The sequence below is a fragment of the Sturnus vulgaris genome, chromosome 19 (assembly GCF_052056855.1).
Source record: "Sturnus vulgaris isolate bStuVul1 chromosome 19, bStuVul1.hap1, whole genome shotgun sequence".
NCBI lineage: Eukaryota > Metazoa > Chordata > Aves > Passeriformes > Sturnidae > Sturnus > Sturnus vulgaris.
In genome coordinates this window covers 1,517,367-1,532,643 of record NC_142261.1, presented here as the reverse complement: position 1 = coordinate 1,532,643, position 15,277 = coordinate 1,517,367, and the positions used below count along the sequence as shown (strand labels likewise).

Below are 15,277 nucleotides of genomic sequence, written 5' to 3'. Positions count from 1 at the left end.
GGAACTACAAGACACAGTTTCACCTTACTTAGAAAAGTTCTGCAGCTGCCCATGTGCAGTTTTATTTAGGTTTCTCTCGGTGTCTCAAGTGAATTTAAGGCAAATCTTGTGAGTAGGAAAAAGAAACGAAAATCCATTTTGCCATCAACATCCCAGTGACGTGGTGGGGGAATTTCTGCCTTGTTTTCCAGAGCCAACATGACCTCCTACGAGATCCTGCAGATGGATTTTGAGATTGCCAATGGCAGCAGCCTGGCAGGGGCCCAGCAGATCACCTGGCAGGTGGAATATCCGCGGGACGACTCCGTCAGCGAGCTCGTGGTGTCCGAGATCTTCGTCAGCACAACCCTGTTCGTGGGAATTGTCCCCCTGGCCATGGTAAGAACTGATCCTGATCCTTCTTCCTGAATGATTTTATGGGAATTGTCCCCCTGGCCATGGTAGGAACTGATCCTGATCCTTCTTCCTGAATGATTTTATGGGAATTGTCCCCCTGGCCATGGTAAGAACTCATCCTGATCCTTCTTCCTGAATGATTTTATGGGAATTGTCCCCCTGGCCATGGTAAGAATTGATCCTGATCCTTCTTCCTGAATGATTTTATGGGAATTGTCCCCCTGGCCATGGTAAGAACCTGATCTGATCCCTTTTCCCCAATGTTTTTATGGGAATTGTCCCCCTGGCCATGGTAAGAACCTGATCTGATCCCTTTTCCCCAGTGTTTTTATGGGAATTGTCCCCCTGGCCATGGTAAGAACCTGATCTGATCCCTTTTCCCCAGTGTTTTTATGGGAATTGTTCCCCTGGCCACGGTAAGAACCTGATCTGATCCCTTTTCCTCAATGATTTTATGGAATAATTATTCTTGCCATGCTAAGAATCTGATCCTGATCCCTTTTCCTCGAAGATTTTATGGAATCATTTCTTTTCCCATGGTTAGAACCTTGTCCTGCTCTCTTTTCCTGAATGTTTTTATGGGAATTGTTCCCCTGGCCATGGTAAGAACCTGTTCCTGATCCTTCTTCCTGAATGATTTTATGGAAACTGTCCCCCTGGCCATGTTAAGAACTGATCCTGATCCCTTTTCCTGAATAATCATTCCCCTGGCCATGGTAAGAATCTGATCCTGCTCCCTTTTCCTCAATGATTTTATGGAATAATTCCCTTTGCCATGCTGAGATCCTGCTCTTGTTCCCTTTTCCTGAATAATCGTTCCCCTTGCCATGCTAAGAACCTGTTCCTGATCCCTTTTCCTGAATGTTTTTATGGAATAATTCCCTTTTCCATGGTAAGAATCTGATCCTGATCCCTTTTCCTGAATGTTTTTATGGAATAATTCACTTTGCCATGCTAAGAATCTGATCCTGCTCCATTTTCCTGAATGTTTCCTCTGATCCTCGTTAGTATTCCAGGGAATGGGAGCCTTTTTATTATAAGCTGCTTCCTCTGCACCTGCTGCAAGTGATTTAAATGCAAAAAATACATTTCAATAATATTTTATTTACCTGATGTGCCGTAATGGCTCCTTGGAAACCGTTTTGGGTCTTTTGTGAAAATCCTTTCCCGTTTGTGGGTTATTGCTGTGGTTCATGGAAATGGCTCCTCTGGAGCTCTTGTCTTCTGCTGTGTGAGTGGCACTGCCATGCCTGTGCTCTGAGGGCAAATATTGTCATTAGTGGGGACATTTTCAGTGAAATAAATTAACATTGCATGTGGGGGAAACGTCACTGCTAAACCAAACAACTGCTCTGTTTGCTGCTCTGCTTTTCCCCAAAAGAGCCAAAGAGTCCAGTGAGCTGCAAAAGATCAATTTAATAAAAGGTTTGAGTTCCACAGAAAGGATCAAATAATTCCTCAAGATGGAGGTGTCCAGCAGGTGTGAGGTGTACATGTGCAGAAAGCTTGGAGCTGGTGATTTATTTAAAAAATGCAAATATCTCCTGGTTAAAAAAAAAAATCAGAAGCACCTTTTTGTGAGGGCCTTTGACCTGTGTTTGGGCCTGATGGGCTTTTTAGTACATGAACATGATTTCAGTGGGGAAATTTGGGTCTGGAGAGTCTGGATGTTACAGCCTTTCCTCAGAAGCAGCCACCCTTTTTTATTTCTTCCTCATTTGCCCTTCCTTTGAGTTGGTGTGTGCTGATTTTCTTTGTGTTACACCATTATACCACCAGATATTGGTGTTTTCCTCTGCACGGCCACTGGCATGACCACAAGCAAGGAAAGATGCTTGTAATGGAAATGAGACCCCCAAATAATTTTAATTTCCACTTCCCACTGCCAAAGGCTACACTTGTCAGCCCAGTGATAGGGAAGAAATTATGTGCAATAGAGAATTTCCTTCTATTTCCCTTTTTTTTTTTTTTTTTTTTAAGCACGTAGGAGATGAAACAAAACTCGTGTGGATGGAATATTATCGAGCAGCAATGGTGAATCAGATATAAAAATGACAGAATGTGGTGCAGGAATATCTTGCACATGGCATTGTGGTTTCAGGAGCAGAGCAGCATGGATAGAAAAGAAAATCCAGAGCAAAAGCCCTTTGTGAACATTTGCTGCTGGCTCTAACAGGGACTTGCCAGGGTTTTCTTTGTCTTTTTTTTTGTTTTCTTTTTCTTTTTGCAGTTCTGGCAGCTGTTGGCCACTCCAGCTCCAAATCTGAGCCTGAACCTGAATTCAGAGCTCATCTCATCTCTGACACTTTGACATTGTAAACTGTGGAGTAAAGGAAAAAAGTTGTTTTTTTTTTTTTTGGTGGATTTATGACCTGTAAATAAATAAAACTTTTGCAATAATGAGAGAAACGAAAACAAAATTTCCTATTGAAGGAGGACCTGCTTTCTGCAGCACCTCACAGTTCTCCCCCAGCTCCTTGAGCTGCCAGCAATTGCAACATCCAGTCCAGCAATTTTCTGTGACCTGGAACACATAAAATACATAAAGATCCATTGTCCTGTAGCTGCCAAAGTATTTTTTACTAAAAAAGCTAAAAGGGATTGGATGGGCCTGCTTGCACAGGGGAAATAAAGAAATGCTAATTCCTAAAACTCCGTGCAAATTAACAAATGAGCTTTTCCTTGAGTACTCTATTATTATTTAGTATTTATGTAGTGTTTTATATTTTTGGAACTCTTTGCAGACATTAATTAATCAGACCTGAATAAACTCAACTTGATGAGAATAGGAAATTAAATGGAAATGAAGTCAATCTTATTTAGTTTTACCTGTTTCTGAATGACTTCTAAGTCCCTTTTTATGTTCTTAAAAACAGTTGATCTCGCAGTGCTCTTGCTTATTATCTCTAAAAACTGTTTTGGTTAGAAAAGAGGTAGAATTTCTACCTTTAAGAACAAGTGACAGCAGGGATGAGTGGCTTGGAAGAATGTGAACGTTGTTTTGTCACCTAAACTTTTGTTTTGTTAAGGCTGATTTAATTCAGCTAAAAAAGCAAGGATGGGAGGATTGCTAAAAGCTGGAATATTTGATTCCTGGAGGTTTCTTTGGAGGAGAGTGGCAAGAATATTTAGTTTTATCCAAGTATTTTTGTCATAACCTTTTGAGATAAAAAGTTGCTGGGAGACTGTAGCTGTGAGAGCTGCTGAGGAGGGAAATTTGGAGATCCATGCAAATTTCTGGCTGCACCCTCCTCCTGTGGGGCCCTGAGCAGCCCTGAGGATCTGTTCAATTTAAATTCCAGGATCACTGGCAGGTGCAAAATCAGCCCCTTTGCTCCTGGGAGCTTTTATCCTCTCCTTGTTGGTGCTAAACATCTCTGCTAATTGATTATTCCAACATCTGTCCAGATGTGCACGTGGAACTCACATCCCCCCCAAAGTAAAGGTGATCCATTCCCAGAATTACACATCAAGGTGAGGAAAGCAAAACCAGAACTATTTTTTTTTTTTTGGTTCCTCTGTTTGTTGTGCCACTGAAAATCAGGAGGAAAAATCTGATATTCTTCTTCTGCTGCTCCCATTGCTGACTGTAAACACAGCAGGTGATCATTTTAAAATAAGGTTTGTGCCACTGAAATGGGATGGGGGTTGTGAATGTGTGTCTGATGAAGCAGAAGGTGTTTTTTTAGGCATCCAGAAGGTCCAGCAGAACATTCTAAACTTGGATCTGAATTAGACAGCTTGATTTGTCTTAATGTAAAAATGTGATATAATAATCTTGCAAAGTGGAAGTGGATGTCCTGCTAATTACAGAAACTGAGAGCACAGAAAAAAATCTGTTCTGTCCAGTGATGATAGAATTCTGTAATTCTCAGTTATTGCTCTTGATCTCAGCAGACATAATCTGCAATTTCCAGAGTTGTGGAAAGTTGCTGGTAGCAAGGTCAGTGGAGTCTGACACTCCTGGGATGCAAGAAACAAACACTTCCCCAGCTCTGAGTCTGTCACCCAGGTTTCTGTCACAAACAACTGTGATTTCATTAATCTGTTATCTAACTAACAGTTGGCAAAAAATATGAAGAAAAAGAGGAAAAAAAAAAATTCAAATCCAGGTCTTTTAGTGAGTTTCTAGGCAACCAGGAACTTAGGTAAAGTAAAGAATAAGACATTGAAGTGATGTATTTTAACTGGTTTTTATAGGAAGGCTCCAGCTGAGGCTGAAGGCTTGAGGAACAATAGATTTCATACTAGAAAAAATACCTGGAATTGTCTTCTTATCTGGGAAATGCTGGCTTGGTCTGTGACTGGCAGCTCTGCCCTTTCAGATGGCCATGCTGCAAATCCTGTGCAGGGATGGAGCTGTGAGTCCCAGACTCATCATTCCAAAGCTTTTTTTTTTTCAAATGCAACAATCAATATTCCCCCAGCACTCTGCACCCCTCAGCCTCAAACATTTCACTGTTCCCTACAAGTTTTGGAGCTGTTTGTTCAGGAATTTTGTTTCTTCCCCCCCAGAATGGGAGCTGTGGGTTGAATGATGGGTCCCTGATGTTGTGAATCACTTACACAGATGGCTGTGCTTGCTCTGCTGAGGTTTCCTTTAAATGACACGTTGGAAAATTGTATTTCTGGTTGCTGCCAGACAAGAACACCCAGAAAAATTGTCCTTTAAAGGTGCCCATTGTTATAACTCAGGCTGAAACAGGAGTGCAGAGAGCTGATTCGTTTGAGGAAAAAACTTTCAAGGATTTCTTTTTCCTACAGAAATCATGGTTTGGTAATGGAATTTATATTCAGACACCAATTAAAGGAGCACACTCAGTCCAAGGTGGGAGCTGACCCAGACTTAGAACTTAGAGGTTGACTTAGACTTGACCCAGGCTTAGAAAGCAGCTTACCTGCACCTCAAACTAAAAGAGGAAATGTGAGGCTTTTCCAGCTTTTTCTTTGCTTGCTCTGGGTTTGGGTATAAAAACCAAACCCACTTAATTCTGAAGTATAAAAAATCAGATAGGATGAGTCATTTCTAGCAAACCCAGATGATTTACATATCTTTCAGAAGTTGGTTAAATGCATTTATGTGCAAAATTGTCCCCTATGTGTTTATCCACTGCACTTAGTGCATATTTCTTACTTGAAATCACTTGGACCTTTGGCATTGCAGTTCCTTTTCAACAGTGCCTTTCTGTTTTACTTTTCATGCAAAGGAACCTGCCCAGAATGGGATTTTGTCCTTCCCAACATTCAGCATTTCACAGAAAAAAAAAATTTAAATGTAAAGTCAATCTAGAGTAGATCTCCATCCCAGAAATATTAGGGATTATCAACATTGTTTTAATATAAAACTGGAATCTGTGGCTCCCAGTTCACAGATTTCAGTGTAAATTTTAACTCTGATTAATGGCAGCAGCATTGAAGCCTTGAACTTTCCTAAAATCCCACATTGGAAGGATTGATTTTATACTCAGAGCAAACTAACTACTGTGGAGAGAGTACAGAATAGGAAAAAAAGAGATTCTTCTTTTGTATTACTTTATTTCCCGTGCCCACAGCGAGTGTTTTATGTCTCTGTAGCAGAGATAGGATCCTGTGCAATTGTTACCATCTCCAAATTAATTGTCATAGAAAATTAAATGGTTTTGTTTTGTCAGGCTGCTCTAAAAACCACAGGGTGAATTTTATGGAGAAAGATGAAATTTTAAAATATTTAAAAATTGGAACACATCAAGCAGAACACAAAGCACTGGAGGTTTTATTAAGCTTGATCAGAGGAAGGCTTTGACTCTGAAACACACTGGGAGAGAAATGTGTGGGGAGCAGATGTGAGGGATGTCCACATGGGCTCTGAGTGAAATCCAGGGGATTTCAGCTTGCCTTGTCATCAGCCACCCTGAAAAGCCATTTTGGTGATCAAAGCTGTTTAAGAGCAGAAAAACTGATTTCCCTGTGGAACTGAGGTGTTTGATTCCACCTGATTAAATCACAGAAGCAGAGAATAGATTGAGTTGGAGGGGACCCTAAATCCACTGTCCCCATGTCCAACCCCAATGTCCAGCCTGGCCTGGGACACTGCCAGGGATCCAGGGGCAGCCACAGCAAATCTGGGAATTCCCAATCCCCAAAATCCCATCCAGCCCTGCCCTCTGGCACTGGGAGCCATTCCCTGTGTCCTGTCCCTCCATCCCTTGTCCCCAGTCCCTCTCCAGCTCTCCTGGAGCCCCTTCAGGTGCCCTCAGCTCTCCCTGGATCCTTCCCTTCTCCAGGGGAGCATTCCCAGCTCTCCCAGCCTGGCTGCAGCCCTGGGGCAGCTCCTCTGGTCTCTCCTCTTGTTCTGCTGGCCCAGGGCTGGGTGAGCTCTCCAGGTGAGATCCCACAAGAGCAGAAAGGCAGAATTCTCCCCCTTGACCTGCTGCCCACACTGCTCTGTATTATTACACCCCATAATCTACAAATATTCTATTTGGGGAGAAAAAAGTGTTTTGTTTTTTTTTTTTTTCCCTGAAGTGAAAATGTCCCATTCTGAATATGGCAGACTAGGAACGTTTTGGTAATGTCAGCATTCTTCCTCAGTGTTCTTCCCAAAATGAAATTCCAGACAAATCTCTTCAATTTCATCAAGAGTTTCATTTTTAACTGGACTGTGTTTTCCAAAGGATATCACATTTTTTCCCTCTTTCAGTCTAATTCTGGGCATCTGAAGTAGGTTTTGGAATGACTCAATGTGAACCATTATCGCTTTTTTTTTTTCCTCTGCTCAGTTAAACATCCTCTGCCATTTAATTTCGAGAGTGGGAAAGAAAGAAACTGAAGGAAAATTTGCTATTGGTGGGACAAAAATAATGGCATTTTGAATGTTTCCATGAAAGCAATGTGACATGACAAATTTTAAGAAGCTCTGTGAACACTATTAATATTTATGATGCACTCAAGAAAACAGCTATTGTGTGCCACATCCATCAAAGATAAGAATTGTATTCGACTGTGTTGGATGATAAACATTGAATGACAATAGCTGGAGATTATATGAGGTTTTCATCCTCATGTTTTATGCCTGCTTGAGTAAAGCACCATGTTATTCCACTGTGAACCAATAATTTGCTTTCATGAAATTCGATACACTTGCTGATACTCGTTGCAATCAGAGTCCAAAATATTAATGAACATGCAGAGAGGGCTGATGCCAAATGTTCCAGATCCTTTAGGATCCAGTCCTCCAGGCAGCATTTCCCACTAATCCACCTCTTGGAAGCCACTCTGAATCTGCCCCAAATTACAGTGATTTATCCACATATTGTCACTTGTTTGCAGTTGGGATGAATGGGAGTGATGAGCCTGTGGGATGAAGGCACTTCCAGCGTTGCAAACTGGATTTTTCCTGTGCCATGTTTGTCCTTAGAGCATTCCCCAGCACAGGAATGGGGCAGCATTGGCTGTGCCATGGGAACTCTGTGCTGGTCTCACAAATTATGTCCAAAATTTGTGTCCTGAGGTGGTCTAAGTGTGGCCAGGCTCTCCTGAGTCTGGCCTTGCTGTAAATGATATTTTATGATAATTTATGATCAGCCAGGCAAGCAGCACTGGGGACAGACAAAGGGGATTTCTTTTCCCCCTCCTGCTCCCAGCACTGCTTGCTCCTGTCCCTCTGCTTCCACCCAGGGATTAATTAATTAATCCCGGGATTAATCCCTTTGGCACAGACACTGTTCTTCCTGCCCTGCCTCCTCACTAAAACTGGAGACAGCTCCCTGTGAAATCAGACTGGTGGTGGCTCAGTTCTGCTCCACCCAGGCCTGGTTGGGAAAAGGAGAATTCTGGAATTCATTGATGAGTGTCTGCAGCAGCTTTGGTCAGGGGTTTCTAAATGAAGCTGGCTTTGGAAGGGGTCATGTGCTGACCACATGTCCAGGGCAGGAGGACATCGAGCCTTTCCTGCAGCCAGAACGATCTCAGGTGTGGCCCTGGAAAGGGATTTTAACCCTTTAAGGGCAGGGGAAATAAGGTGCACAGCTCCATGGGCGTCTGTCATGACAGGAAGGAAGAGCCAAGTTTATTCACAAACACACTTGGTTTTATAGCAGGACTGCAACTCCCAGAGCAGAGAAAAGGAGATTGGTTCAGAGAGAAGACACCCCATGGCCAGGGCCTGGGCACACACCACAACAGGGCTTCTATCTTGGTATTAATTCCTTTTTATTGTGACCAAATGATCACCCTGGCAGAAATTCTCCCTGGCCTTGAGCTGGAGCAGCTCATGGGCTGGGAACAGAGCTGAGAAGCTCCAGCCTGGAATATTTTCCAGGCTGTGATTTTCTGACTTTCTCAATCTGTGTCCCTACACTCAGGTCCCTTTGATCCAGGTGGACAATTCCTATTCTTAGAAAATCCTCTCCAGGGGTGCACAGGCACTAAATTCTCCTTGGAAGTGAGTGTTTCCAATAATAAATGTGCAGAGGGAAGTGCTGAGCTGGGGATACCTCTGCTCCATTAGGTTTGCTCCCTTTCCTGACAGATTTTGTGATGGGAGGGAAGCCTTGGCAGAGGATCAGGAGGGAGGGCACAGTGACCCTCCTGCCCCACAGGGATGGGCTGAGCCTGCCTCAAGGGCTGGCAGCAGTGCAGAGCAGACCCCAGGACCCTGGAAAAGCTTTTACTTTGCCTTAAAAAAAAACCTCTTTGTGTTCCTTAACAATCACCCAATAATTTGGCTCATCTGTAAGTTTTTCCATCGTGCTCACCCTGGTTTCATTGCCAATTAGCATTCTAGTCTTGGTCCACAGCTGATTGGACAATAATTCGAACCCAAGCCCTCATCAAAAGGGCATCATTTGTAAAACAGAGAAGAAATCTCCGAGATATTGAAATTATTGTTAATTAAATCAGCACATGAGTATAAAGGACACACATGAACAAAATGATGTTTGTTTTTGAGCTGTTCTGCTAGCTGGAGAGGAAGCATTATTAGGAATATTTGGTAGTCAGCCTGCATTTATTAGATATAGAGCAAGATGAGTCCTTTCTACATAAATTAACTTTGTATTGTGTGTATATATGTATATATAATACAATATTTCTTATGTACATGCTGCAGTGGAAACTTTCCCTTTTAAACACTCATTTGTGTTGTGATCAACTCCTGTTCAAAGCTGTCCCTCACCTCAGTGCACTTATTTCTGATTTACATGGTCCAAATGTAGTTAGGCTTAGGAATTATTTTTCATGTAATTTCTAATTTTTTTTAAATTAAATTTAAATAGCAGCATAAAGATGGAGCAGAGCAGCAATCTGAGAGCTTCAGAAGTTGTAATGCAGCCTATAAGCAGCTCTTGTGTGTGAAGAAATTTCTTACAAAGGTGCCTCAAGCTTTATTAATATGATCAGGATACTCCAACCCAGAGCTTTGGGACAGCTTTGGAATATTCTGCTTTGCTCAGCTCTGAAGTTTGGGAATTAGCAGTTCCCAGCTCTGCCTCCTGTGTGGCTGGGGGGGCCAAGCTGCATTTTGTGCTGGTTGGCACTTTTTTTGGTGAGCTCTTTCAAAATCCATCAGAGGCAGAAGAGAGCAGGGACAGCAGGCACTGCAAATTCCAGGTGTTCCAGGGGGAATAAATGCAGGCACTGCAAATTCCAGGTGTTCCAGGGGGAATAAATGCAGGCACTGCAAATTCCAGGTGTTCCAGAGGGAATAAATGCAGGCACTGCAAATTCCAGGTGTTCCAGAGGGAATAAATGCAGGCACTGCAAATTCCAGGTGTTCCAGAGGGAATAAATGCAGGCACTGCTGTGGCTGGAGGGCAAGAACAGATCCAGGGAGTTTCAAGGGATGAAATGTTGGCATCAAACAAACGTGAGAACAAGGACAGGGAGAAGCTGAAAGAGTTTTGCCTCGTCTCTGGGATCTTGGAATTCTGGGCTGGTAAATGCATTGGAATGGCAACAACTCTCAGCATTCCAGCTGCTTTCCACAGCTGGGAATATCACTGCCCAAAACCTCAGAGCCATGAGAGCAGTGTTGGTGAGGCTGCTGGTGCCTGGGAGAGAGCCCAAACCTGTTCTCCTAATTCCTGTTCTCCTAATTCCTGTTCTCCTAATTCCTGTTCTCCTCAATTCCTGTTCTCCTCAATTCCTGTTCTCCTCAATTCCTGTTCTCCTCAATTCCTGTTCTCCTCAGTTCTGTTCTCCTAATCCCTGCTCTCCTCAAACCCTGCTCTCCTCAATTCCTGCCCTCCTAATCCCTGCTCTCCTCAGTTCCTTTCTGACTCTCACACTGATCACAGCCAGTGTTTGCTGCTGCTGCCTGTGCCGTGTCCCTGTAAGGTTGTTGTAAAGAGTGGAAGTAAAAAGGTAGAAAGTCCAACCCCAAAATCAAACTTCCTTCATCCCCATCCCTTCACATACCCTTCCTCCTCCTCCTCCTGTTCCCTTGTGGTCAGGAGCAAGATAATTCCTGTGGTGTTGGCTTGGCCCTGCAGAAGAGGAGGAGCCAGGAGAATTAAATTTGACAAAAAGGAAATGTGGGGCCATTTGGACCCTGCAGCATCCAGCCAGGCAAGGGTTAACAACCTCGACGTGCTTCATATTGCTGGAGATTTAAGTGGCAAACGGAGCATTTGATCTCTGTGTCTCATTAGTGTGTGTCATTTATTCCCGAGTGTTTGGATGTCAAAATGCATTTGATCTGCTGCACGGTCAAAGCCCCTCATTGTTTCTGCCTCCATTTTGAAGTGCACCTAATGAAGAGCAAATTTCAAAGGGAAGAACACACGATTAAATTCCACGTCAGAGCAGGGAGCTCTAATGGTTGTTGAGTCTCTTGCCTCCAGATTGCCAGCTCAAATCCAGCTCTGCCCACAGAAAGCAGAAACGTTCACCCTGTAACTTTATCTGCTTTCTAGCAATTTGTGTTAAAAACAGGAATGGCCCCGTGACAGTGAACTCCTGCCAGTGTTCCCCCAGCTCAGATATTTCTTATTTTCCCCTTTTCCTTGTGGGCTTCTAAACTCAAAGTAAAGATCATCATCTTCCCACTTCATCTGTAGTTTCAAATTAAGTATTAGCTATTGCTTATCAGTTCCATAGTTCTTAATTATGTAACTTATACAAGATGAGCATCAAACTCTTTGGGTTCTCATTTTGTAAAAGCATTTTAGCACTGCTGCTATTTCCTAAGCAAAAAGGAACAACAATCCCAGTGGTCTCCATAGTTTCCCTCCCATAATGTGAATTTCAGTCCACAAGTAAGAATAGTTTGTTTTGTGGAAAAATGTTCAGGCTAAGAATTATTCACAGAAAATAACTCTGATAAATGAATGCATTTTCAAGTTTTCCATGGTCATGATCAATTGACAAAGAGAAAAAGGAATGCAAAATTAATCAAATAAATTATTCATTATATTCACTCAACTATAGCTAACAGTGAATTGTCTAGACAGTAATTACTAATTTTTAACCTATGCATGTTCACATAACACTATTGTGTGAATAGTTTCAGTGTACAGTGGCTTGAGTTAATAGTAATGGATGTAAGTCAACTAGCAGGTGATTTTAATTGGGAAATTATATTGGATTTTGCTATTGAACTTCCATAAAACATTGCATAAATATTGAATCTTCTCTATGTTTTTCCTCCAGTTGAAAATACAGGCACACAGAGTTCTGTGCTAGTTTGATCAGTGCATAAGCAAACATCATTTTTTTAATTATTATTATTTTAATTCTGCTGTAAAACCCTCAAGAAAACCATTAAGTTCAGGATACAGCAAGGAGCCTGCTGAAGGAATATTTTCTATTTCAGTGCTGCTTTTCCACCAGCAGATTTGGGTTCTTCAGGAGGGCAGTGCTTGTACTTGGTGTCATTTTGCTGCAGGAAAATAAATATATATATAACAGGAAATATAATATATATAACAGGAGGAGACCCGAGTCCTCCCACTTCATTGCTGTGGCAAAAAATCAACATTTCTGAGGGGATTCCCTGCATTTCCCAGGCAATGCAGGACCTCTGCAGTGAGGGATGTCCCCCTGCCTGGGGAATGTGGCTGCTGGGATTTACTGGGTGGAGCTGGTGAGTGTGACAATGAAGAAAACAGGGATTTAGATTCCCTTGACTTCTATTTTTTTTTTTTTTTAAGAAATCTCTATTACTGTTACAGTTAATTAGAAAAGAGATAGAAAAGAAAGTGGAAGAATCATAACTTCAGGTGGATTTGTTATTGGAGCTTGTGCCCTCTGGACTAATTGCAAGTTGGGGATTTTGTGGTTCTCAGAAACTGTCATTTATAAAACTGTCATTTATAAATCTCTTCCATCTCACTTCAGGTGACTTGCCTGAAGAGCAAAATAGCAGGAAACCCACACAAACAATTGGAAATGGTGCAAAAAGTAGGACATTGTGAAAGGATATTTGCATCAAGTGTTGTTTTTGTGGATGTCAGCTGCATCCTTTGGGATGTGCCTCACACAGAGTGCATTACACACTACCCACGTAGAGCTGCCATTAACCCTAATGCCAGCTCTGATTCTGACTTCCTGCCTGCTTAATGGTATCTTAATGCAATTAGATTTGATATTTAATTGCAGTAATTTAATTAATGGTTCTGTAAATAAAAAGGCGAAGTTGTGGCCTTCTACACGCACAGATATGCACAGCAAGCTGCTCTAGGCTCCTGTGAGGCTTGAATTTATGTGTCTTAAAGCAGATTTTAACCTAAGGATGTAGGATAAAGTGCCCAAACCCCAAAATAACACTGTCATGGTGTTTGCATTGCAAATGTTACAGTGTTAGTGGGAGAAGAGAGGCATTTAAACCCTAACCCTAATTAGGGATTTCTCCCTAATGCTGTCATGGAATGGGTGACCTCACCCACTGGGATTCTTCCTTGTGCAATTGCATTGCATTTAAAATAGTTTACAAAGACTGAGTTATTAATGAAACCGTTACTAATTGGATAATTGCTGGTAATATTGTTGCAGAATCCTGTTGGCCCAGGGGGATATTTGCCAGTCAGAGCTCACAGGAGTTTCTAAGCCTGCTATGGATGTGCCTTTGACCTTCTCTAACACATGCTGCTCGTGTCTGCTGCACACTTCAAATGCCTATTAAATATTGATTAGTCTCCCTTATAAACCATTCAGAAATAGAAGCATGTAGTATAAATGTAACCTAAAATCATTAAGGCTACACGGTTGTGCAAGTTAATAGGAGCAATGTTGAAAAGTTAGGGAGTGCATGAATTAAGGGAATTGGGTTCATAAACTGTTTTCATAGTAAGGATGGTGGAGTTCCCATTGAAGTCAGGATTTTCTCATAGAATCCACTGAAGATTTTCCTCCTTTTAAGAATTTATTTGCAAACAAGAGGTGACGTAAAACCCAAATCTTTTTCCAGAGCAGAGCTGTGTAAAGCACAGCTTCAAATACTTATGCAAAGGACGGGGAACATGCTGCATTCACATATGGAAAAGAGGTCTGGGTTCCCCAGTGAAATGCAAAGGTGCTCTGCTGATGTTAATGGAATTCTGCTGCATTCCCTGTACCATAAATCCCAGCCAGATGTTTCTAAATCAACCCCGAACTGAACTGAATTCAGTATAAGCAGCGTCCCATTCCAGCACAATTGCTGGCTGTTAAGCTTGGAGATAAATCACATTTATGTCCCTTCAAATCCACGCCTGGTATAAGGAGACCTGAGTAAGAGCCTTTGCCTGAACTTGCCTTGCCCTGGGATTTGGTGATATTGAAAATACCCTGAATCCTGTGCAAGTGGGTTTATTTTGGGCATGGCACTTGACCCCTAAGGATAGAGCAGATTCTGTTGTCGTTAATGGGATATTTAAATAGGCAAGAGCCAACTCTGCTTCCAAGTCTGCTGTGCTCTGAAACCCCACGAAGCAGTGTGGGGATGACAGCTCCAACCTCCCAGGCAGTGTCAGCAATCATCAGGCCTTTCATATGCCAGGGGAAAAAAATCAGATCGATGGAAACAACAATGAACCAGCAGCACTTCAGAGTGCTCCCTTTGAAAGCTTCTCTTGCCATTTCCAGCTGCCTCCCTGCTTTGTCACACGTCCCTGCTCAGAGGAGCAGCAGAACCAGGCAGGCACAGACTGTGCACTTCTCACTCAGCACTCACTGCCTCTGCCTGACCCCTGCTCCTCAAAGCACAACAATTAAGCCAGTCCCAAAGAGGATTACAATTGAGAATTAGAGGGTATAAATGTGATTTAGCACGGAGTGCTGAGCGTGACAAATCGTTCCTGTGCCCAGAGCTCGCTTGTTGTGAAATGAGTTTGATTTGGGAGCGTGGAACAGGTTCAGCCGTGGGCAGGTGCCAAGAGTCAGGTGCAGCTCCTGCAGCTCAGCTCTGGCCAGGCTGCAGAACCTCTCCTGAAGAGTTTCATTTCTGTCAGCTTCTTATCCACGGGAGGGAACCCAGGGACAGCAATGTGCCAGCCAAGCTCCCAGGTTGTTTCTTCTCTTTGGAAGAGTTTGACTGAAAGCTTGGTTGTAGCACAAGGGCACGGCAAGGTGGGCTCAGGGTTCTGTGTTTACGTGGCTGGAGGAGATCTTGATGCCAAAACTTCCCAAAACATGTGGTTCTAAGCCTGCAATCAAAAGGGAAGAGTTTCTTGAATGCTTTCCTGCTGTGAATTCCTCTGTGAGAAGTTTGTCTGAGTCTTTCACTCCCACAGAAGCTGTTGAGTGTTTCATTGATAAATGAAGATATTCCCCCATCCAAAAGGAATATTAATAGCAGGCACGTGTTTGCATGTGTCTGTGTATGGAGTTGCCTTGGAAACTAGGAGAGAAAGCTCCATGAAGCAGGACATGATTTCCCATTTAAGGAACACACTTGTGCTATTGTGAAAGCACATACAAAAATAAT

General features: G+C 42.6%; 1 protein-coding gene across 3 annotated transcripts in view; it reads left to right on the top strand.

The window, feature by feature from the left end:
* TMEM132B (transmembrane protein 132B) overlaps nucleotides 1-15,277 on the top strand; it is a 219,211-nt gene that overhangs the window by 148,291 nt on the left and 55,643 nt on the right. For 2 of the 3 annotated variants that reach the window (XR_015807610.1, XM_088175778.1), the window contains exon 4: nucleotides 192-378. Coding sequence is in view for 2 of the 3 variants with exons in the window: in XM_088175778.1 (XP_088031904.1) it covers nucleotides 192-378 (187 nt within the window). In the remaining variant the exon portion in view is untranslated. Of the gene's footprint in view, nucleotides 1-191; nucleotides 379-733; nucleotides 751-15,277 lie in introns of those variants that run through there. The other variant, XM_014887571.2, reaches the window with a different exon arrangement.